The sequence below is a fragment of the Ceratotherium simum genome, chromosome 34, assembly GCF_057802395.1.
Source record: "Ceratotherium simum simum isolate JZ-2026a chromosome 34, ASM5780239v1, whole genome shotgun sequence".
NCBI lineage: Eukaryota > Metazoa > Chordata > Mammalia > Perissodactyla > Rhinocerotidae > Ceratotherium > Ceratotherium simum.
The window spans coordinates 28,828-49,322 of NC_141933.1; the positions used below are offsets into that span (position 1 = coordinate 28,828).

At 60.5% G+C, this 20,495-nt stretch overlaps 4 protein-coding genes across 8 annotated transcripts; 3 read left to right on the top strand and 1 right to left on the bottom strand.

The window, feature by feature from the left end:
• The first annotated feature begins 619 nt into the window (after positions 1-619).
• SCGB1C1 (secretoglobin family 1C member 1) lies at positions 620-2,312 on the top strand. The gene is made up of 3 exons (XM_004441015.1): positions 620-674; positions 1,660-1,859; positions 2,280-2,312. The coding sequence occupies exons 1-3, from the start codon at positions 620-622 to the stop codon at positions 2,310-2,312; spliced, it is 288 nt and encodes a 95-aa protein (XP_004441072.1).
• Positions 2,313-3,954: 1,642 nt separating this feature from the next.
• CIMAP1A (ciliary microtubule associated protein 1A) lies at positions 3,955-7,049 on the top strand. The gene is made up of 6 exons (XM_014795767.2): positions 3,955-4,063; positions 4,511-4,711; positions 5,204-5,305; positions 5,486-5,607; positions 6,385-6,525; positions 6,960-7,049. Exons 1-6 carry the CDS (start codon positions 3,955-3,957, stop codon positions 7,047-7,049), a joined length of 765 nt encoding a protein of 254 aa, XP_014651253.1.
• Positions 7,050-10,783: 3,734 nt separating this feature from the next.
• Positions 10,784-12,991, bottom strand: BET1L (Bet1 golgi vesicular membrane trafficking protein like). 2 transcript variants are annotated; one of them, XM_004441018.3, is made up of 4 exons: positions 12,892-12,991; positions 11,542-11,633; positions 11,204-11,260; positions 10,784-11,058 (listed from the first exon to the last, which is right to left on the bottom strand). In XM_004441018.3, the coding sequence occupies exons 1-4, from the start codon at positions 12,908-12,910 to the stop codon at positions 10,891-10,893; spliced, it is 336 nt and encodes a 111-aa protein (XP_004441075.1). In that variant the 5' UTR covers positions 12,911-12,991; the 3' UTR covers positions 10,784-10,890. The 2 variants fall into 2 exon arrangements, with proteins under 2 accessions (XP_004441075.1, XP_014651254.1); XM_014795768.2 differs by lacking the exon at positions 12,892-12,991 and having other exon boundaries at positions 11,542-12,857.
• A 93-nt stretch (positions 12,992-13,084) lies between these two features.
• On the top strand, positions 13,085-20,189 carry RIC8A (RIC8 guanine nucleotide exchange factor A). 4 transcript variants are annotated; one of them, XM_004441019.3, is made up of 10 exons: positions 13,089-14,470; positions 14,750-14,797; positions 14,883-15,473; positions 15,965-16,056; positions 16,632-16,782; positions 17,893-17,988; positions 18,073-18,217; positions 18,293-18,437; positions 18,851-18,970; positions 19,373-20,189. In XM_004441019.3, exons 1-10 carry the CDS (start codon positions 14,387-14,389, stop codon positions 19,491-19,493), a joined length of 1,593 nt encoding a protein of 530 aa, XP_004441076.1. In that variant the 5' UTR covers positions 13,089-14,386; the 3' UTR covers positions 19,494-20,189. The 4 variants fall into 4 exon arrangements, with proteins under 4 accessions (XP_087278482.1, XP_087278484.1, XP_004441076.1 ...); XM_087422356.1 differs by lacking the exon at positions 19,373-20,189 and having other exon boundaries at positions 13,085-14,470; positions 18,293-18,970; XM_087422358.1 differs by lacking the exon at positions 19,373-20,189 and having other exon boundaries at positions 13,085-14,470; positions 15,294-15,473; positions 18,293-18,970.
• The last annotated feature ends 306 nt before the right edge of the window (positions 20,190-20,495 follow it).

Here is a 20,495-nt window from a genome sequence, read left to right on the forward strand (position 1 = left end):
GCCAGGCCCCAGGGATGGTCCAGCTGCTCACTTTCCTCTCTCTCAGGCCCACCTTTCATCCCCTGGAAGCTGCTGCCCACTTCAGGCTTCCTGCGGCCCTGGGCACATCTTGCACCACCCAGATCCGCAGGCCCCAGGAAGCCCCCCACCCCTCTGCCCCCAACCCTGCCCCCATGGAGACTTCCGGGCTGAGGCCCAGGGCTCAGAGCCCAATGCCGACCCACAAGGCAAGGTGAGCAGAGTGGGGATTCTCACTCCAAAAGAAAGGCCTGGGCCCAACCCCAGAGCTGCCATTCTCATCCACAAGCCAAGCATGGCGAGAGGCCCTCAGCGCTCCGGTTCTGCCAACCTTTCTCACTGACCAGGCTCACGTCGCCCCCTCACATGTTCGCTCACCCCAAAACCATCTGCCCACCGCCCCTCACACAGCACCCCAAACCTGTTGCTGCTTGGCACCCCCAGGGGGCCAGGGATGAGGACACACCCCCGGCTCCCCACCTGTGCTCTCACTGGCCAGATCCTAATGGGCAGGTCCGGCCCGCCCCCAGGCCAGGTGCCACCTGTGAGGAATAAAGCTTCGGCCACCAAGGCAGCTCCAGAGGAACCTCCGCTGTCTGCCATGAAGGGGAGCAGCACCCTCCTGCTGGTGGCCCTCACCTCGCTCTGCACCTGCAGTGAGTCTGACAGAGGCTTCCAGCATATTCTACAAGTCGAGGATGGGCAGGAACCCGGGGAGCTAGAAATCCAGGCACTGGGACCCTTGCAATGAATAGCGCCCGCCTTCCCAGGCGCCCACCTGCCTCCAGCACAGGACACGGACAGGGCCGAAGACTCTGGCACCCCTGCAGACCCCAGTCCCCCCAGAACCCCACCTCAACCCCAGACCAAGCCCAACTGACCCCAACTCCAGCCCAGCTCCAACCTCTGCCCCAGTGTCACGACCAAGCCCAATAGCACCAACCAAGCCCAGCCCAGCCCAGCCCGACCCCAAACCTCCAAGCCCCAGGTCAGCCAACCTCAGAGGGAGGGGAAATTCCTGCCACATCAGGGGGTGACTTTCCTTCCCCAGTGATGACAGGGGACCCAGAGTGGAGAGAGGCACCTGAGGTTAGGGGTGACAGGAGGGGTCTGCAGCAGGTGGAGTTGGGGATTTTGTGGAGGAAGATCTGGGGCAAGTAAGATGGGGTAACCGTGGGGCACACCTGGGTCAGGCGAGATGGGGTAATGGTAGGGGGACGCCTGGGGCAGGCGAGGTAGGGTAATGGTGGGGGGACGCCTGGGGCAGGTGAGATGAGGTAATCGTGGGGGTACACCTGGGGCAGGCGAGGTGGGGTAATCATGAGGATATACCTGGGGCAGGCGAGGTGGGGTAATCGTGGGCGGACGCCTGGGGCAGGCGAGACGGGGTAATGGTGGGGGGATGCCTAGGGCAGGCGAGGTGGGGTAATCGTTGGGGGACGCCTGGGGCAGGTGAGATGGGGTAATTGTGGAGGTACACCTGGGGCAGGCGAGACGGGGTAATGGTAGGGGGACGTCTCGGGCAGGTGTATGGGAATCGATAAGGAAGGTCTGAGACCGCTGAGCTTGGTACACGGGGGTCTGGGGCTGGGACTGAAATGGAGTCTTCTTCTCCTGGCATCATCTCACCGCACGATACAGGGCTGGCCACAGGGGAGGACAACAGTGAGTTGTTCATGGACTTCCTGCAAACGCTGCTGGTGGGGTCCCCAGAGGAGCTCTACGAGGGGCCACTTGGCAAGTACGATGTCAACGCAGATGCCAAGGCAGCGCTGACGGAGCTCAAATCCTGCATAGATGGCCTTCAGCCCATGCACAAGGCGGAGCTGATCAAGCTGCTGGTACCGTGGCCGGGGGGCTCCCCATTCCCTAAAGGACCCACAGCCCTGCTCCCCAGGCCCTCCACCAAACACCGTGGGCCCTGATCACCCGCCCAATGCAGCGCCCCCACAGCCCACCACCCACAGACACCCCAACCTGCCTCAGCCAGCAGAAGTGGACACCCCAGACCTCACTGTCCACAGAGCAGCCCTCGGCCTCCCTCCACACGCACATATATGCATATGTACACAAGTGCACACACACAAGCACACACACCACTTCCCCAGTGGCTAGAAGGGGACTGCCCACAATGTGCCAGAGCCCACCAACCCCCAGAGGCTGGCTGGGCCTGTCTGCCTGGTGGAGCTGTGGCTCTCTAATTATGGATCACCAGGCACGGGATCCCAAGCCCCCTTGGCCCACACATGTCTGCCTTCCAGGTCCAAGTGCTGGGCAGTGAGGACGGCGCCTAGCAGACCCCAGACATGGCTCCAGGCAGCCACAGGACCAGCTATACAAGCAGCCACGGCCACACTGCCCCACTACCACTTCATCACGTGTAAATTTATTGTTAAACCTTTCAATCAATAAAGCCTCCTGCAGCTCAGGCTCTGGCTCCTGTCTGTCCCCACACTCAGGAAAACAACCACATGCGCATGCAGACTCACATACACAGGGCCACAGGCGCGGAGCGTGCACCGATAAGTAACCCCACACAGAGGGCAGACGCCCGTGTGGGCAGATACACAGAACCAGACAGACACATAGGCAGACGTGCGGACGCAGGGAGGCATCTGGACACAAGAAGGTCTGCAGAGGCAGTGGTGGGAGGCAGGAGGAGGGGCTCAGAGCAGGGAGGGGCAAAGAGCCTCAGAAAGAGGATGCGGCCAGGGCTGGGGGGACAGCTGGGTGGGGGTGCTCTGCATCTAAAGGCTGTCGTTCCAAGACAATAAATACACACAATATACACATGGCACGAGTCCAGGGAGTCGAGAGCAATCTCTCTCCCCAAAGTCACCCAAGGAAAGAGTCTGCCTGGGAGAGATGCAGACCCAAGTCGGGGCCCCAGGAGGAGCCCTGACCAAGTCAAGAAGTGCACTTGCTCAGGAGGATGCCGGAGGGACAGCAGGGTCTGAGAAAGCTCCCACAGGAGTCCCACGCTGACTCCCGCCCACCCCTAACCGACACAGAACCTAGTCTCACCCTGGATCCCAGGATCCCCAACAGCCAGAGCCCTCCTGCGCCCCAGCTTCCCCAGCTCAGTGGTCTCCACTGGAGGCAGGGTTGACTGGTTCAGCTCTGCCCCTCACGACCTTCGCTTCTTGGCCACCCCAGCTCTGGGCCCTGTGGCCTCGCTGTCTCTTACCCTGCCCTCCATGCCTCTGTCCCACCCACCGCCATGAGTAGCAGAGCAGTCCTGGGACCAGAGCCATGCCTGGCAAGGCTGGGAGTCCCTCGGGCCAAGGCCATTGTCTCCATCACAGACAGTGATCTAGAACCCACCTTCCCACAAAGCCACATTCTAGAGCTCAGGGGCCGGGACCCCTTCCCAATTCTCGAAGTCCCTGGATGGAGAGGTCTTCCTCTCCATGCTCCTTTTTCAGGAACAGCCTGGCACCAAAGCCAGTGCAACAGGACCGCCTCTAAGGAGGCTGGTCCATATGTTGCTCTGAGCGTCGCTCCTGGACCGAGGAGGTAAGCGCCCCTCCAGAGAAGCCCCCTCCCTGTCCCATGGCACAGCCTCAGCCAAGAAGTTCCGCACCTTTGCTGGCTGCTCCTTGCCCAGTCACGCCCAGGGTCCTCTGAGTAGAGGAACCTGCCCAGACCCCCTTAGAGCCAGAGATGGGTGGTCAGTGAGGGCCTGAAGAGGCAGCTCTTCTGGGCTTGTATAGGAGGGTCCGACGCTCCTCCTCTTGGGGGTTGGTGAGGGCAGAGTGAACCACTACTCCAAACAGAGGCTCCCACTGCCCTTATGTCCAGGCCCCAGTTTGAGACCCCGCTGAGGAGGCAGTGGCCTGCAGCTCTGCCTATCAGTGGGGGCAAAAGCACAGACAGAGGTGGGGGCTGGGGCTTCCCAGCACCTGGTCACCCTCCCGTCCATGGACAGAGCCAGCCATGGCAGAGGAGGTATGGGTGGGCACCTGGAGGCCACATCGTCCCCGGGGGCCCATCATGGCCCTCTACAGCAGCCCTGGACCCAAGTACCTGATTCCACCTACCACGGGTAAGCACCAGTGAGCATGGGGGCAGGGGGGACTGGGGCGGGGGCAGGAGCCAGATCTGAGGTGCGTCGGGGGGTGGGCCTGGGGAGGGTCTGAGATGCATCTGCGGAGGGTCTGAGGTGGGCCTGGGGAGGGTCTGTGATGGGTCTGGGGAAGGTCTGAGGTGGGCCTGGGGAGGGTCTGGGATGGGCCTGGGGAGGGTCTGAGGAGGATCTAGGGGGGGCTAAGGAGGGTCTAGGGAGGGTCTGGGATGGGTCTGGGGAGGGTCTGAGATGGGCCTAGGGAAGGGTCTACGGAGGGTCTGAGGTGGACCTGGGGAAGGTCTGAGGAGGGCCTGCTGGGGCCTGGGGCTCATCCCTGACTCCCAGCCCATCAACTGCCCTGCAGTCAATAGGGTGGGGAGAAGGGCAGGCTCTGGTTCCACGGTATTCAAAGCCCCTTCCCCCCAGGTTTTGTGAAGCACACACCCACCAAGCTGCGAGCACCGGCCTACAGCTTCCGGGGGGCCCCCATGCTCCTGGCAGAGAACTGCTCCCCTGGGCCACGCTACAGTGTGAACCCAAAGATACTGAGGACTGGCCAGGACCTCGGCCCCGCCTACTCCATCCTGGGGCGCTACCGCACCAAGACCATACTGACGCCGGGCCCTGGTGAGTAACCCTGGCCCAGCCCCAGCCAAGCTCAGCCCAGCTCAGCCCAGCTCAGCCCAGCCCAGCCCTGCCAGTGGCCACTGCATGTCCCAGTGAGGCAAGGGTGTGAGGGAGCACAGCTGTCCTCACCCTCCTGTCCCATCTTTCTCCTCGAGGGGGATACCACGAGGCCTGGGCAGGAGAGTTGCTGACCCCAATGCAGCCTCTGAGACCCTCGAGCCCAGGTCTAACCGGGCCTTGCTCAGCCTGAGTCCCTATACCAGGTCCACATTAGACCCTACTCTCCCTCCTCAAAAGTGGCCCATCCCCACAATTCCTGCAGCCAGCATTTCCATTCTGGACACTCCCTGACCAGTCTTAGTCATCATCCATGTTGGGGCCCGGAGGCCCCGTGCCTGCAATGTTGAGGGGTCCTCCTTGAGCCCCCTGAGCCAGGGCTGCATGGATGGTCCTCGCCCTCACAGCACCTTCTCCTCTCCTTTCCTCCCCCAGGCGACTACTTTCCAGAGAAATCTACCAAGTATGTGTTTGACTCGGCACCTAGCCACTCCATTTCTGCCCGGACCAAGACTTTCCGAGTGGATAGCACCCCAGGTCTGCAACAGCCCCCACAGCCCACCGCCAACGGGGTAGGGGATCCCACCTGGGGCAGTTGGGGCGGGGCAGCCAGATGGCTGGTGTCCTGGAGGTGGAAAGCCCCAGGGAAGGAGCTGGCGGAGGTTCTGGACACAGGACCCTGTCCAGCCTGAGACTCAGTGCCCATGCACCCCACAGGCCCTGCCGCCTACATGCTGCCCATGGTGATGGGGCCCCACACTGTCGGCAAGGTTTCCCAGCCCTCCTTCTCCATCAAGGGCCGCAGCAAGCTGGGCAGCTTTAGCGACGACCTGCACAAGGCAAGGGCAGAGCCGGGCAGAGCAGGGCTTACCCCCCAGAGAGACGGCCCATCTGACCCCTTCTCCCAGAACCCAGGACCCACAAGCCTGACCCCACCCTCCTGAAGCCCCTCAGCTCTTCATTCTCTGGGTGCCTGGGCACCACCCCTACCCCCTCCAGTGCTGAGGAGGGGCAGACAATGGACAAGGACGAAGAGGCCAAGGCCGGTGACAGTGCTGAGGAGGGCTGAGCAGGAAAGGGGTTTAGGGAGCACTGCTTGGCGGGTGAGGAGCAGTCTTCGATAGGGCGGCACGCAGGAAGCAGATGAGAAGCAGCTGTGAGATGTTTGGCGGGAGGGTTCTGCCTACGGAACAGCTGGTGCAAAGGCCCTGGGTGGGTGTGTGCCCGGAAGCCTGTGGAGCCTGGGGAGACTGGCAAGGTGGCATCACAGCACCGCTGACCTCCCCAGCCCAGCCCAGCCCAGGAGCCTCAAGTCCACAGGACAGCGTCCTGCCAGGAAGGGCCTCTCTCACACACACTCACAGAAGGGACGAGCCTGGGGCTGGCACACGCGGGGGTGTCACTGCCAGGGTGAGGCTGAAGCAGAGCAGTTACTTCCCACATCAAGAAGGAGTCCCATAGCACGGGGGTGTGACTGCTGATCGGAGACAGACAGGGCCCCTGGCACACACACACACGCAGAGCGCCTGACGCCTTCTGTCCGATGCTGGCCCCCTGCCTTCTGGGATCACATGCCCTGGCAGGCTGAGCTTGTCTGAGCCTCTTTTGCCTCCCAGACCCCAGGTCCTGCAGCCTACTGGCAGACCGACATGCAGGTGACTAAGTTCAAGGCTCCACAGTACACCATGGCTGCCCGGGTGGTGCCCCCAGGGGACAAGACCCTCAAGCCAGGACCAGGAGCCCACAGCCCTGAGAAGGTCTGGGAAAGGCACAGCCCAGAGAGGTGGGGTGGGGGTGACATGGCCCCCACCAGAGGGGGTGGGTCGGGATGCACGGCCCAGGGGGTTGAGTTGGGAGGGGGGGCACAGCCTGGGGGGGATGGCGGGGGAAGGGACTGTGAGCCTGCGTGGGTCACGGTGGCCATGCACCCTCAGAATGCTGTGCACCTCGCCCTTTTCTCCAGCTGGCAGGCTCCGCATCCCCAGACAGTAGTGACAGTTAATGCTGCTGAGTGCTCACCACATGCCACACTCTGAGTTCAAAACTGGCAGTGTGGCCTTCGTCCTGGTCACCTTGGCCCGGGGTTCAGGAGGGACAGCAAAGCCAGTCAGCAGCCCCAGCCCCAGTGAAGGCAGAGCCTGCGGGGTCGGGGCAGGGGTGCCAGCTCCTCTCACAGCCTCTCCTCTCCCAGGTGACAGTGACCAAGCCCTGCGCCCCCATCATCACCTTCGGCATCAAACATTCCGACTACATGACACCCCTGGTCGTGGACGTGGAATAGCCCTAGCCCCCACTCCACCCATCCCCTGCGCCTCTGCACATCACGTTCCCACAACAGATTCCCTGGACTGTGGGCCTGGGCCACCTCTACCAGCTGGGCTGCGGCTGGCCTACCCTACAGAGTAGAGCACGCTCGTTGGACAATTGTGACCAGTTATTTTTTCTATGCTGCTTTCCTATTTGCTAATCCTGTTTCCTGCTGTCCCCAAATATTTAATAAACCACAGATTCCATTAGTATTGGGTTTGTCTCACGGAGGAGGATCAAGCTTTTCCATAACAGGGGTGCAGTGCCAGCCCCCGTCAGGTCCCATCCTGGCTTCCAGGTCCTGGGGTCTGAGTGGAGAGAGAGGAGGGCTCCGGAGTGTCAGGCCCTCCCACGCCTGCCCTCCTGATCCCCTCTGCCTCGAACCCTGCCCTCCAAGTTTTGCTGTACATACCAAAGACGATCACACTGCATGCATCACTCCCATGTGCTCTTCCCCCTCAGAGATGGGCTGTGTGTCCCCCCACGCCTAGAATCCTGTGACTACCCTGCATAAAGTGATGCTACGTGACTTCTGGGGCCAGGCCATACAACAAGTCTGGATAACCCCCCTTTGCTCACCTTGAGCACCAGCCACCACATGGTGAGAAAGCTCAACACATGGTGAGGCCCTGCGCAGCCGCCAGGCAGTCAGCCCAGCTGGGCCCTCAGCTCACACCAACACGACCTGAAGATGTGTAAGCGAGCCTCACCGTGATGGCACCCCCAGCCTCACAACTCCCAACTGAGGCCTTGACATCCTAGAGCAGAGACAGCAATTCCTGCTCTGCCTGTCGCAAAGTCTGACCACAGTGGTCTTGGGACATAAATTATTATTGCAATGTTAAGTGACTAACTTTTAAGGTGACCTGTTACATATCAAAGGTAATACAGGAAGCACAGGACGTGGGCAGGGAAGGTACATCTGAGCTGTGCCTGAAGAGAGGCATATGCAGAGGCTGCCCACAGTCCAAGGCCAGGCCTCTACGATTTCACCTCACCTTGAGAGGTCACTGAGGACCTCAGGGCAGGTGGCCCTGTCACCCGTGGAACCACCGACTGTAGCTGTACAAAGCACAATACAGATGTTGACCCTCACTCAGCTGTGACCAGGCCAGGCTACATGTTCTAAGCACCTCACATTTATTCGTTTAATCCTTGAGAGGTAATGCTATCATTAGCCCCACTTGAGTTACAGAAACATGGGCAGAGCAGCAGGAAGTGGCAGCCTGTGACCGCCCGCCGGAGGGGACAAGTGAAGAGGGGCAGGGACCCGGGGGAACCGGAGACGGGGAAGGAAGCAGGGTCTAGACACTCAGTGCCCACGGCCAGTCTGTGGACCATGGTCAGTTCCAGACAAAACTCTCAGGCCCCGAAAGAAACGAGAGCATCAGAGACCACGTGTACTTCGTCAGGAAGCTGTTTATTCCAACTTTTACTGTTAATGTCTTGTCCGTGGATTATGGAATAGGGCCTGGCAACCTGTCAGGCACAGACTGGCACCCAGGTTTTTTTGTATTCCTGGTCTTAGGATCAATGTGAGCAAACCCCACTGATACACAGGATTAGGTGCTGAGGGTACAGGGCCAAGGGGTGGGGTGGGGGGGGGTGAAGGCCCCACAGGAAACCCTGCCCTGCCACGCCCCTGCCACGCCCCTGTCACGGAACTCATCCCAAAACAATGAGAACGAGGAACAAAAAGCAAACCAGAAAGGAAGTAAAACCCAGACCCAAGACCTGGCAGGGCTATAGGGAGCCATGGAGATGGAGATGGGGAGGCAGAGATGGAGACCGAAGAGAAAATGGGTCTCAAAAGAGACAGCAAAAAGCACTTTCCAAGGTCACTTGAAACGCAGAATCTAAATTCCTCATCTACACTGGCAAGATGAGTGGGCACAGCACAGCAACGGCATACTCAGTGTGGCAGTCTTCCCGTGGCTGAGGCAGGCTCTCAGGAAGTGAGGTTAGCACCTGAGACCCAGGACCAGAGCTTGATTTGCGTCTGCGGGCCTGTGGCAACAAGATGGAGACGCTGTGCAGACAGCGGCTATCAAGCTTGGTAACCAGTGGACAAGTCCCTGTGACAAGGTGCAACGTAAGATGAGGAAAAGGCTAAGCCAAAGCCACGGTGTGCAGGGACGCTAGGGAGTGAGGAAGGACCACGGGGGCCTGTGAAGGAACATGCAAGGGTTGGGGGGCAGCAGACAAGCCCCAGAGACGTGCAGGCAGGCACACAGATCTCACTGGGTGCAAACCGAGCATGCTAGAGCAGTGGGGTGATCAGAACACAGTGCCTGGAAGTAAGAAGGTGCCATCCTCCTCCTCCAGGAAACTAAGGGACCCAGCCAAGTCCGACGGAAGGGAGGAGAGCACTATGGTGAGGAGGGGCTGGGCCTGATGGACAGAGGAGGGAGAGGAAGGAGAAGGGAGAAGGGCAGAAGGCAAGGTGCCCAGGGATGAAGACCAGAGCAAGGGGGCGTCAGGAGCTGACAGGCGCCAGGCTGTGGCTGATGCGTGGTGCACATGTGTGACCACATGTGGTGTAACAGTGTGGGTGGGTGGATGATGAGCCAACAGTATTCCAGGAATAAAGAAGAGTGACTGGGAAAGATGGGAACAAGGACAAGGAAGCACAGAGAGCCAAAAACTCGTTTCTTACAAGTGTTTTCATGGGAACACAAAGCTGCTGGGATCTTGCTGTGGGGAGAGAAGCGGCGAGTGATCCGGCTGGGCCTGTGCTTCAGTTGGTGTGAGCACGGGGCTGGCCAAGTGGGCAGTGAGGGCCCTGGGAGAGGGGGGCAGGGAGGGCCATCTGCAGATGCTGGGGAGGAGGGTGTGGCTCAGAGCTCCCTCACAGCAAGGAGAGACTTGCTGTGGGAGGAAGGGCTGGGCCTGGTGGAGGAAAAACTGCCCGGTGATCCTCAAGAAGTGACTTACAGGTCCTATGAAGAAAGTCCTTACAGGAAAGCCTCCTGTCTGGGCCCACAAAAGGCCCCCGTCACTCCCATACCCTGCCTGACTCTGAAATACCAAATGGGCCTGTTTCTAGACATCTGGTCTCCAAAAATACATATTTGGTGCTGGGAAGATTCCGCATCCTGACAAAATGTGAATTTCTGCTCCTGGAATACATGGCCACAAAATCCAGAAGGATCCGGGCCCAGTGCCTCCAGCCAAGGCTGCAGCCCACTCCTCATCCACAACCCCCTGCACTTCCCCAAGGGTCTGGCTTCAGCCATGGGACTAGAGAGCAGGCACAGAGGCCTCACTGGTCCACCCATGCTCAGGACCCCTGGCCAGGAATAACCACCATCTCTAGGCTGAGACTGTCGGTTGGAAGGGACAGTGCTGCCTGGAGCTTCACAGAAACACCCCTTCTCTATCAGCTCCAGGCACCTCAGACACCAGACGTGGCCTTACCTAGACAAGGATGGGGCAGAGGTGCCTGGAGACATCAGAGCCCCTAGGGCTGGGGGAAGGACTGACCACAGGTGGCCGCGTCCAGGATTCCTAGCTCCTTTGCTCAGACCTGGCTCTGTTGGCACCTCTAGCACCTGGAGTGGCAGAGGGTGCTGGGCCTTGGTTTCCCCAAAGGAAAGGGTCCCATGTCTGCATGGGACCAGCAACATGGGACAGCCAACATGACCTCACTGGGCCAGAAGCAGCCATGGGCTCCCAGCCACACAGGAAGAAGATTCCTAAGCCACGATCATCGTTCCAAAGGAGTATTTTGTAGGAAGGTCCTCTGGAGCCCAGGACACCAAGTAGAGGAAGATGCTGGTTGCCCTGTGCACCCACAGACGCCAGCTCCCACTGGTTCACGTCCTTGCCCTCGACAGAAGGTAGGAGAGGATGAAGAAGACCACGATGAGTCCCAAGGCCATACCGCACAGAAGCTTCCGGTTGTCTCGCCCAGATCGCGCCATTGTGGAAAAGCGCTTCACACTCCCCGTGAGCAGGCCCGTCATGCTTGTAAAATCCGAGTCCTGAGGGAGGAATCCCAGCACGATCACACAGGGGTGGACCCTCCAAGACCCACAGGAGAGTGCTGCAGGAGACACTGGGGACCTATATAGCAGGCAGTGTGGGGCAGAGCTGACCGAAACACTCACGCACGCTGCAGACCCTTACCATGCCATCCAGGTACCGGTTCTGGTCCTCTGCATCCCTATCGATGTCCAGGGCAAGCTGATCAGGACACAGAGGGGGCAGGGTCAGGCCAGGGAAGACACTGGATGGTGCTTGACCCTCCATGAGACCAGCAGACCCAACCAACGATTCTGCCAGACACTGTACCACCAGCAGAGATCAGGAGGTCCAGGTATCACCTGGGCCTCACACAAGAGAGTGCTGCCACGGATGGGACATGGAAGATGAGAACTACATGAAACCCTTCCAAGCCTCTACCCTCCCTCTGATCCCTGCTCCAAGGTGCCAGGTGGAGGTGAAACAGGAAGACCACCACTGACCGATTTGAGCCTGGTGACCTTGGAGGCCAGGCTGTCGGCCATTCGCTTGTTCTCCCGGTCTAGAATCTCCTCCACAGCGCCAGGGCTCTGAGCTGCAAGGAGAAAGAGAGGCTGAGGGGTGCATCCACCCATGACCACCGCCCTTGACCCCTGGATGTCAGCCCTTCGTGGCCTCAGGACTCTCTCACTACAATCCCATATAGCTGAGTCGGAATCTGGCGGGACTAGGCCCACCTGTGTCTGATGAACAAGTCCAGCCCTAACCCAGGATCCGGTGTAGGGACTTCACACACACGTGAGACAGGCTGTGTCAACAACAGCGTGTGCGGGCACCCATCACGTGACCACATGTCCTGTGTACACATCCAGGACAGGGTAGACAGGCATCCCCAACATGTACAGCCTCAAAGGATCAGCCCAACCGGCACTTTCTGATACTGACAGAAGCTGCACCATCCCTCCACAGACGTCACTATCAGCGTACAAGAGACCTGTTCCCAGAGAAAAACAGTAAACTCTGGTATGGACCAAGGAAAGACTGGTGGCGGGGGGGGGCAGCAGGAAGACCCCTGCAGGGACGACCTGTGAACTCGGTCCTCAAGAGGTGACAGGTCACCAGGGAGGAGACAACTGAGCACAGCTCCCCAACACCCAAAAACGGGGGCGCTGAGGTCGATCCCGAGGGCAGGGCCTGGGCCTGCTCACCTTGCACTCCACCCAGGGCCTTATATGACACCGAGCACAGTGCTTGCTAAGACCGGTCCCATGACTAGGGAGCGGCCAGGCGGTTCGGCATTACTGTCACATCAGGTGGATGAGAACCGCGTCCCCCCAGTTCCGAGTGCAAACTTGCCCCGGGCCGGATGCCTCCACGTGACCCATCTAATGGGGGCGCAGCTCTAGGAACCACAGATGTATACAGACACCAAAGGAAGGAGTGTTGGCGTTCTACCAACCCCCTCACGTTCATTAACTTCTCAACGGTCACAACAGCCCGGCGAGACAGGCATCAGCATCCCACATCGCAGACGAGAACACAGGCTCCCAGAGGGCGAAGGGGCTGCCCTCCCACCACGCAGCCTCCCTCCTAGGGGCTGGCCTCCGCGACCGTGCGGCCGGCCGGGGTGCCGGCAGAACCATCTGACAGGGACAGAGGGGTACGAACTCCGGGCAGCCGGGCCCCGCGACGCAGGGACCCCACGACCCGCCCACAGCGCAGCCGCCAGCGCCCGCAGGGCCTCCCCGCCGAGACCACCCAGCGCGCTGGGCCGCGCGGACGCAGCTCTTGCACGCAGCGGCGTCGATTACGGCCGGCCCCGACGCCATCCGGCTCTGCTCTCCCGCGCTCACCGCGAGCCCAGTCCGCCATCGTGCCGGCTCCGCGCCCTGGCTCTGTCGCCTACCCGGCCCCCGCCGCGGCGGACGTGGCGCAGCCGCGGGAACGAGCTTCCGGCGTCGCCGCTTCCGCCTTGGCCCCGCCTACTTCCGGCGGAGGCCACCGCCCCCTCCGCCGCGCGCCCGCCGACTTCCGGCGGAGGCTCCGGCTGCGGGGCGCAGGGCGGGGACGGCAGTGGCCTGATGTTGGTTCCTCCGCCTGACTCGGACCGCCTAGGATTAGCGTTTTTAACGCCAGCTCCGGTGTCCAGACGCCTCTATCAGCCACGCCTCCGGGACGGCGTCAGGCCCGAAGTGGGAGGAGCTCGCGGGCCCTCTCCCGGGCGACGGGCGGGGCTGGGCGCGCCGAGGGGCCGGCCCCGAGGTACCCCGGCCCGCCGGGCTGCGGCGCGGTGACTGCTGGCGGACCAGGTGGTGCTCGGGGCCCGGGACGCCCCCGACGAGGACGGGGAGCCGGACAGGGGGTGGGGCTGCTGCCTGTGCGCTGGCGCCGACCCCCGACCCAGGGCCCGGCCGAGTGGACGCTCGACCGGCGCCTGTTGCAGGGCAAGTCGCCCGCCACTGCGGGGGCATCCGCTGTATTACTGAGTTCTCCCGACAACCCACTGGAAGGGCGACTTTGGTTTTCTCTGCTCTTCGAGAAAGAGGCCTGAGTCCAGGCCGACCGTGTGTCTGGGTTGCGCAGCGAGGAGCCGCCGCGCACTGTCGAGCTCTGCCCTCCTCCTGACCCTGACCGTAAGCCTTCCTCAGCCCCAACGAGGTCCGTTTCTCTCCCACCTGGCCGTTCCCCCGTGCCTTGAATGCCCGTCCCCAGATCTTCCTGGCTCCCCTCTCGTCCGGCACCTCAGACCTCTCTGCAGCCCAGCAGCCTCTCCTCTTCCAGTCACGGCACCGCCTGCCTAAAGTCGTCCTTGTTTGTCCTCGCCTTGGGAACATAAGGTCCGCGAAGGCAGGGTCCGCGGGTCCTGTTCGCCCGCATCACGGCGCCTCGCGTGTAGTAGGCGCCCAAACGCACGTTTAACAAACCAAGTGGTGCGGGGGCTGGCAGCCCTTCCCACCGTGGCTGTACCCGCGACATCCTGTCCGTCCTGTGCATCAAGAGGGGCGGGGGGTGGGGCTGAGGTCGTCTCCGCCAGGAATTCCTGCCCGAGAATTCCCGAGGGTCACTCTTCGGTTCGGGGGCGTCTCGGGACCTGAGGTCGGACGATCACCGAGTCGGATCTTGAAGCCCGGGCGCAAAGCCTTCACGCTCTAGGAGGCTGTTCCAAGTCTCGCCACCTTAAAGCGCGCCACCTTAAGGCGCGCGCTGCCCCGTCCCGGCCTGCCCCGCGCGCTGCGCACGTCCCGTCCCGGCCTCCCCCGCGCGCGGAGCCAGGGTGGGGCCGGCGGACTCAGGCCCGGGGCTGCGGAGCCACGTCCCGCCTTCCGGGCGCCAGGTGCTGGAGACGCCATGGAGCCCCGGGCGGTGGCCGATGCCGTGCAAACGGGGGAAGAGAACATGGTTATGGGGGCTCTGCTCGCTTACAACCGGGAGGTGAGCGGGAGTCGTGGGGCGCGCAAGGAGGCGGTGGGCCGGGTGGGCGCGGCCGGCGGAGGGGTGGGTGACTGCGGCGGGGGCCGAGGGTGGAAGGGAGCGGCAGGAAGGGGCGCCGAGCCTACGAGGAGTCGCTGGGGGGAGTCACGTGCGCACCTGGGGGCAGGTGTGCGGGGCGCCATCTGTTCGGAGCGGCGCCTGCAGCCTCGGGCCTCATCTCGGAGGCCGGGATCTGCCCGTGCGGACCTGCGCTCCATGAGCCCCTGGGTTTCCCTGCAGAACTCCCAGAGCTTCACATTCGATGACGCCCAGCAGGAGGACAGGAAGGTGGGTGCTGACCGAGGGGTAAGGGGCAGAGACGGGGGCCCCGGGTCGGGGAGCCTGGTGGAGCCGCTCTACTCCCCACCCACAGAGACTGGCGGAGCTGTTGGCGTCGGTCCTGGAGCAGGGCTTGCCACCGTCCCGCCGCGTCACCTGGCTGCAGAGCATCCGCATCCTGTCCAGGGACCGCAGCTGCCTGGACCCATTTACCAGCCGCCAGAGCTTGCAGGCATTTGCCTGCTATGCTGGGATCTCCGCCTCCGGGGGCTCGGTCCCCGAGCCCCTGGACATGGACGTTGTCCTCGAGTCCCTCAAGTGCCTGTGCAACCTCGTGCTCAGCAGCCCGGTGGCACAGGTGCTGGCAGCAGAGGCTCGCCTGGTGGTGAGACTCGCAGAGCGCGTAGGGCTGTACCGCAAGAGCAGCTTTCCACACGACGTCCAGTTCTTTGATTTGCGCCTTCTTTTCTTGCTAACTGCGCTTCGCACCGACGTGCGCCTGCAGCTGTTTCAGGAGCTGCGGGGAGTGCACCTGCTGACAGATGCGCTGGAGCTGACCCTGGGAATGAGCCCGGAAGAGAGCCCCCCTGCGCTCCTTCCTCCCCAGGAGACTGAGCGGGCCATGGAAATTCTCAAAGTGCTTTTCAACATTACTTTCGACTCCATAAAGAGAGAGGTGGACCAGGTAAGAAGAGAGCTGATCTGAACCCGTGGGTGGGGCTTAACAGCTTGAATGTTTCCTGGATCTGCTTCCCTGTTGGGTGCCTTCAAGTTTCAGGGTGTTAGGCTCAGAGAAGACTGGAGGAGGCGAGGAGACGCCTGGGTAGGGGCCCCAAGGAAGGTTTCTGAGGGAGGTGGAGAGCACATTTGGCTTTTGGAGCCTGGCAGGAGAGCTGTGTGATACATGGGGACGGTGTAGGAGATTCCCAATCACGAGGCTGTGAGCATGGGGTCAGAACACAGAGTGTGACTTAATCCCAAGGGGATCTGTTGACGTTCTTAATCAGGAGAGGGCTTTTCAGGTTATGTAGGAGAGGCGGAGGGGCCAGGTGTGCAGTGGGGGAGATGTGTAATCGGTGCACTTGGTCCTGGAGTGGGGCAGACGGTGGAACCTCAGCTGGCAGCAGGGGGACAAGTGGGGCTCTCTCTCACAGGAACCTCTTACTCTTTGGTCAGGAAGATGCTGCCCTTTACCAGCACCTGGGAACCCTTTTGCGGCACTGTGTGATGATCACTGCTGCTGGAGACCGTACAGAGGAGTTCCACGGGTGAGGGTGGGGCCTGTTGTGTTGGGAGGGAAGTGTGCTCACATGTCTAGATGGTGGTTGCCAGCCATGGTTGTGGACCAGGCTCCACCCTAGCGAGTCTTCACCCATCTGGGTGGGACTAGACATCAGTGCGTTTCCAGAGAGCTCTGGCACTTAGAGTACATGGCTAGGACGAGAGCCACGAGTCTGGGAACAGGAGTGTGCCCCAGGACCTTAGGCAGGGGCAGTGGATGGTGTAGTATCTACAGGGCAGTGTAGGTTCCTCACTCCTGTTCTCGGTGACCTGTGCCTGGAGGCAGGTCTTGGTTTTCCAGAGGTTGTCTGTGGTGCTTCAACCCAGACAGAGGGTCACAGGTGAGGTGTTTGCAGAAGAGTGCCCCCCTCCTCGGGGACCCACTCCACTGAGCAGGAGTGCCCCCTGAGAGCAGTCCTCTCCTCAGCTCGGGCCCCTTGTGCTGCTCCTTAGGCCCCTGGACACTGGCTCATGTCACATGTGGCCCCAGCAGGAGGTACCAAGGGTTGTGCCTGTGCTGGGGGATTGGATTCACCAAGCTCCTCTCCCCGTCTGTCCTCAGGCACACGGTGAACCTCCTGGGGAACTTGCCTCTCAAGTGTCTGGACGTCCTCCTCACCCTGGAGCCACATGAAGGCTCCCTGGAATTCCTGGGAGTGAACATGGATGTGATTCGTGTCCTCCTTAGCTTCCTGGAGAAGCGTCTGCATCAGGTAGGCAGAGGGGACTTGCTGTGTGGGCTCCCCAATGGCTCTGGCTTTGGCTTTCCTGAGCAGCTGTGGTCACTGCTTTTGTGCCGTCCACGTTAGTAAGTGGAGATTAGCTCGCCGGTATGATTCAGGTGATTCTCCAGCTGCTCTGTGGTCCAGCCAGGCAGGAAGCCAGACCCGTCCTCCCTGAGAAGCATGTGGACACTCCTACACACACACTTGAAGGTTTCACTTCTGGTTACTACAAGGAAACAAGTTTTCAGAGTCTGCTTTTTAGATTTCTTTATGGATCTCTGGCATGGTGTTGAGAAGCCCCCAGTCCCTGCTTGTGATCTTAGACTCTTAGTGTTTCTGTGCACGGGCAGCCCTTGGTGACGAGCATTGGTTGTCCCTAGACGTCCCTGAGGGGACCCACAGGGACCTCGAGCCAGAGGCTTCCTGATTCCTGCGACTGCACCATAGGATATTGGCCGTCCAGGGCTCTGAAGAGCCCCTGTGGGAGTTTGCAGACATCATGCAGGCTAAAGAGTGCAATGGACTGAGACTCAGTAGACCCTTCAGGGATCCCCATTACCCAGGTGTGCTGTGAGCTGGGGCACACACATCTGGAGCTGGGCACACTGGCCATGACTATCTGTCCCTACCACTACTACTGCTGGTGTTGGGGTGCAGGGAGGTTAACTGGGGGGAGGCTGGGGAGGGACAGGAGCTCCCGGCTCTCTTGGTCTGTGAAACCCACAGAGTAGGGATTTTGTTCTTGTTTTTTTTTGGCCAGTATTTTTCAAGAGCACCTTAGATGCCTGTGGTGTGCTAACAGCTATAAAACGTCTGTGTTTTCCTCACAACCCTGGTTACAGGTGAGGAAGCTAGACTCGAAGCAGTTATTTGCCCCAAGTCACAGAGCACAAGAGTGGCCTCCTGAGTCAGGTTCCAGCCCCGCCCCTCTCAAAGCTCACACAGACACTCACTGCCCGCCCTTGGCTCCTCAGCTGACTAACTGTGGCAGGGTCTCTTCCCAAGTTCCTCCTGCCAGGACGGTCTGGAGCACGTGTGTAGCCCCTGGGCCTCAACTCAGGTGGGGGCCCAGCCCCGGTGACAGAGGCTTCTCTGCAGACGCATAGGCTGAAAGAGAGCGTGGCTCCTGTGCTGAGTGTGCTGACAGAGTGTGCCCGCATGCACCGCCCCGCCAGGAAGTTCCTGAAGGCCCAGGTACAGGGCAGAGGGGTCAGGGCTGGGCTCTGTTCACAGACCCCAGCCGCTCCAGGCCCAGGCTGAGGGATGCCGCCTCCCCAGGTGCTGCCCCCACTGCGGGACGTGAGGACCCGGCCCGAGGTGGGGGAGCTGTTACGGAACAAGCTCGTTCGCCTCATGACACACCTGGACACCGACGTGAAGAGGGTGGCAGCTGAGTTCCTCTTCGTCCTGTGCTCGGAGAGCGGTGAGTGGGGGGCCCAGCCCCACGCCTGCCCCTCCCCAGCCACATTCGCACACTGACCTCTGCCCTGGCCCTCAGTGCCCCGGTTCATCAAGTACACAGGCTACGGGAACGCCGCTGGTCTCCTGGCTGCCAGGGGCCTCATGGCCGGGGGCCGGCGTGAGGGCCAGTACTCAGAGGACGAGGACACGGACACAGACGAGTATAAGGAAGCCAAGGCCAGGTGTGGTGTGTGCCCCCCTCCGCCCTCAGGCTCCCCTCAGTTCACCCCAATCCCTGTTCCCATACTGTCTGGACCCGTGGGGTGGGTGGGACAGGATGACAAATGCATAAGACTTTTGGGAATCAGTTGCCTGTTCCTACATGATGTGTGTCCTGCTGTCAGATGTTTTGTTGAGACTGCAGAGGCTGAAGGGGCCTGGCAGTCTGGGACCAGGGACAGGAGCTGGTTGCCTGCTGGTCCTGGAGGGAAGTCAATTCGTGCAGTTGCCTCACCTCTCCCTGCCCCCAGGAGAGTGGGTTTTTTGCCAGTCCAGGCACAAGCAGGAAGGTGTGGGACTCCACCCACCCCAGGCAGCCCCCTCCTGTCTTGGAGAGTCACTAATGCATACCCCACGCCCCTCTCCTGGGAAGCAGCATAAACCCAGTGACCGGGAGGGTGGAGGAAAAGCCACCAAACCCCATGGAGGGCATGACGGAGGAGCAGAAGGAGCATGAGGCCATGAAGCTGGTGAACATGTTTGACAAGCTCTCCAGGTGCGTGGTGTGGCAAGGAGGGGCCCGTGGCCAGGAGAAGGGACAATGGACCCATGTCCTGTCTTGTGAGCCCCAGAGGTGGAGTCAGAGGAGGGCTTAGGATTCAGGCAAGGTTGCGTTATTAACGCTTGAAATCACCGATCCTGGAGAAAATCCCCCAGGGAAAGGTTAGGGTTGTGATCAGTATTATGTCCATTTTACAGATGATGGAAACTAAGGCCCAGAGAAATTAAGAGACTGCCTAAGGTCTCAAAGCCCCTAGGTGGCAGTTAGGATTCAGGCCTAGTTGACACAAGCTCCCACTACTCAGGCGTCCCCAGTAAACAGGAGCAGCTTGGTGGAGCAGAAGGTAGCAGCCAGGGGTGAGCAGGACCCCAGCCCCACCACACCTTTCCCCCACAGGCACAGAGTCATCCAGCCCATGGGGATGAGTCCCCAGGGTCAGCTGACGTCCCTGCAGGATGCCATGTGCCAGACCATGGAGGGGCAGCTCTCCTCAGACCCCGACTCGGACCCCGATTGAGAACAGCCACTGTTCTACTCCCCCTTCAGAACTGGTGCTGCTTCCAGACATGTCCATGCGGCTGTGACTGGGGGAAGCCACAGCCCTCTCTCCACCTTCTCCTTACTCCCAAAGTCCTGTTCACAATTTGCCTCTGGTCCAGTTTCTTACCTCTAGGACTGCGAGGGTCTTGTCCTGCTACAGCTCTGGGAACTCGGCCTTGATTTTCACAAACGAAGTGGTTTGTTTTATGTGCGCAGGGGCTGCTGCCTGAGGGCAGAGCTACCTGGATGCACAAAGGAGCGGGAGGCTGAGGGCTGAGCCTGGGTGCGTGCAGACGCAAGCACTTCCACAGCTGGCCCAGAACCGGTGTGTTGGGCAAGCGCTACCTTTCACAGGGGAAAAGAACCTGCTAGAACTTTATATAGCAGTGTCAGAAACAGACTTCCACAGTATGCTCTGCTCACTCTTTGCCCACTGAGCACAGGGTGGGTGGGCTCTTGTGCATTCTTGGTCCTGGCTCAGCCACCTGCTGTAGTGTCCACAGCACCCGAGTTCTCACCAGTGGTGACAGGTGAATCTTGAGCCTTCCCACTGGCTTAGAGCATAAATACACGAAGGAAAACGCCCCTTGTGAAACCATAAAATCTAGACTTCTATCATGTGCCACAAAGTGTCTCAGAAACATCATCCTGAAATAAAGAGTTTCAGGCAAGAGTGTGTGTGTGTGTGTGTGAATATATGTGTAAAATATCAAGTAAAGGCACATTAAGTAGAAATAGGAACTAATTTCATTCTTTTCAGAATTCAATACTTTTGTCTTGTTGTCCTTGAGGAGTGAAGCCACCAGACCCCCTTCTGAAGAGTGTCAAATTTGCTCTCAGTGAGCTCCAGGGGTCCAGTGGGGAAACAAGATGCTAGGAAGGAGGAAGCACACATGGGGTAGGAGCCAGGCATCAGGAAGGTGTGCCTGGAGGTGCCATCCACACTAGGCCTTGGGCAACCCCAGCAGAAGGAGCCTGT

Excerpts from the sequence above, each read along its gene's own strand:
- SCGB1C1 (XM_004441015.1), top strand. The coding sequence starts at position 620 with ATGAAGGGGAGCAGCACCCTCCTGCTGGTGGCCCTCACCTCGCTCTGC. Across the intron at positions 675-1,659 it reads CACCTCGCTCTGCACCTGCA|GGCTGGCCACAGGGGAGGAC; the intron begins GTGAGTCTGACA and ends CGCACGATACAG. Across the intron at positions 1,860-2,279 it reads CGGAGCTGATCAAGCTGCTG|GTCCAAGTGCTGGGCAGTGA; the intron begins GTACCGTGGCCG and ends TCTGCCTTCCAG.
- CIMAP1A (XM_014795767.2), top strand. The coding sequence starts at position 3,955 with ATGGCAGAGGAGGTATGGGTGGGCACCTGGAGGCCACATCGTCCCCGG. Across the intron at positions 4,064-4,510 it reads CCTGATTCCACCTACCACGG|GTTTTGTGAAGCACACACCC; the intron begins GTAAGCACCAGT and ends CCTTCCCCCCAG. Across the intron at positions 5,306-5,485 it reads CCGAGTGGATAGCACCCCAG|GCCCTGCCGCCTACATGCTG; the intron begins GTCTGCAACAGC and ends TGCACCCCACAG.
- BET1L (XM_014795768.2), bottom strand. The coding sequence starts at position 11,673 with ATGGGTGGATGCACCCCTCAGCCTCTCTTTCTCCTTGCAGCTCAGAGC. Across the intron at positions 11,261-11,541 it reads AGGTCACCAGGCTCAAATCG|CTTGCCCTGGACATCGATAG; the intron begins GTCAGTGGTGGT and ends TGTCCTGATCAG. Across the intron at positions 11,059-11,203 it reads ACCGGTACCTGGATGGCATG|GACTCGGATTTTACAAGCAT; the intron begins GTAAGGGTCTGC and ends TTCCTCCCTCAG.
- RIC8A (XM_087422356.1), top strand. The coding sequence starts at position 14,387 with ATGGAGCCCCGGGCGGTGGCCGATGCCGTGCAAACGGGGGAAGAGAAC. Across the intron at positions 14,471-14,749 it reads TGCTCGCTTACAACCGGGAG|AACTCCCAGAGCTTCACATT; the intron begins GTGAGCGGGAGT and ends GTTTCCCTGCAG. Across the intron at positions 18,218-18,292 it reads CGTCCTGTGCTCGGAGAGCG|TGCCCCGGTTCATCAAGTAC; the intron begins GTGAGTGGGGGG and ends CCTGGCCCTCAG.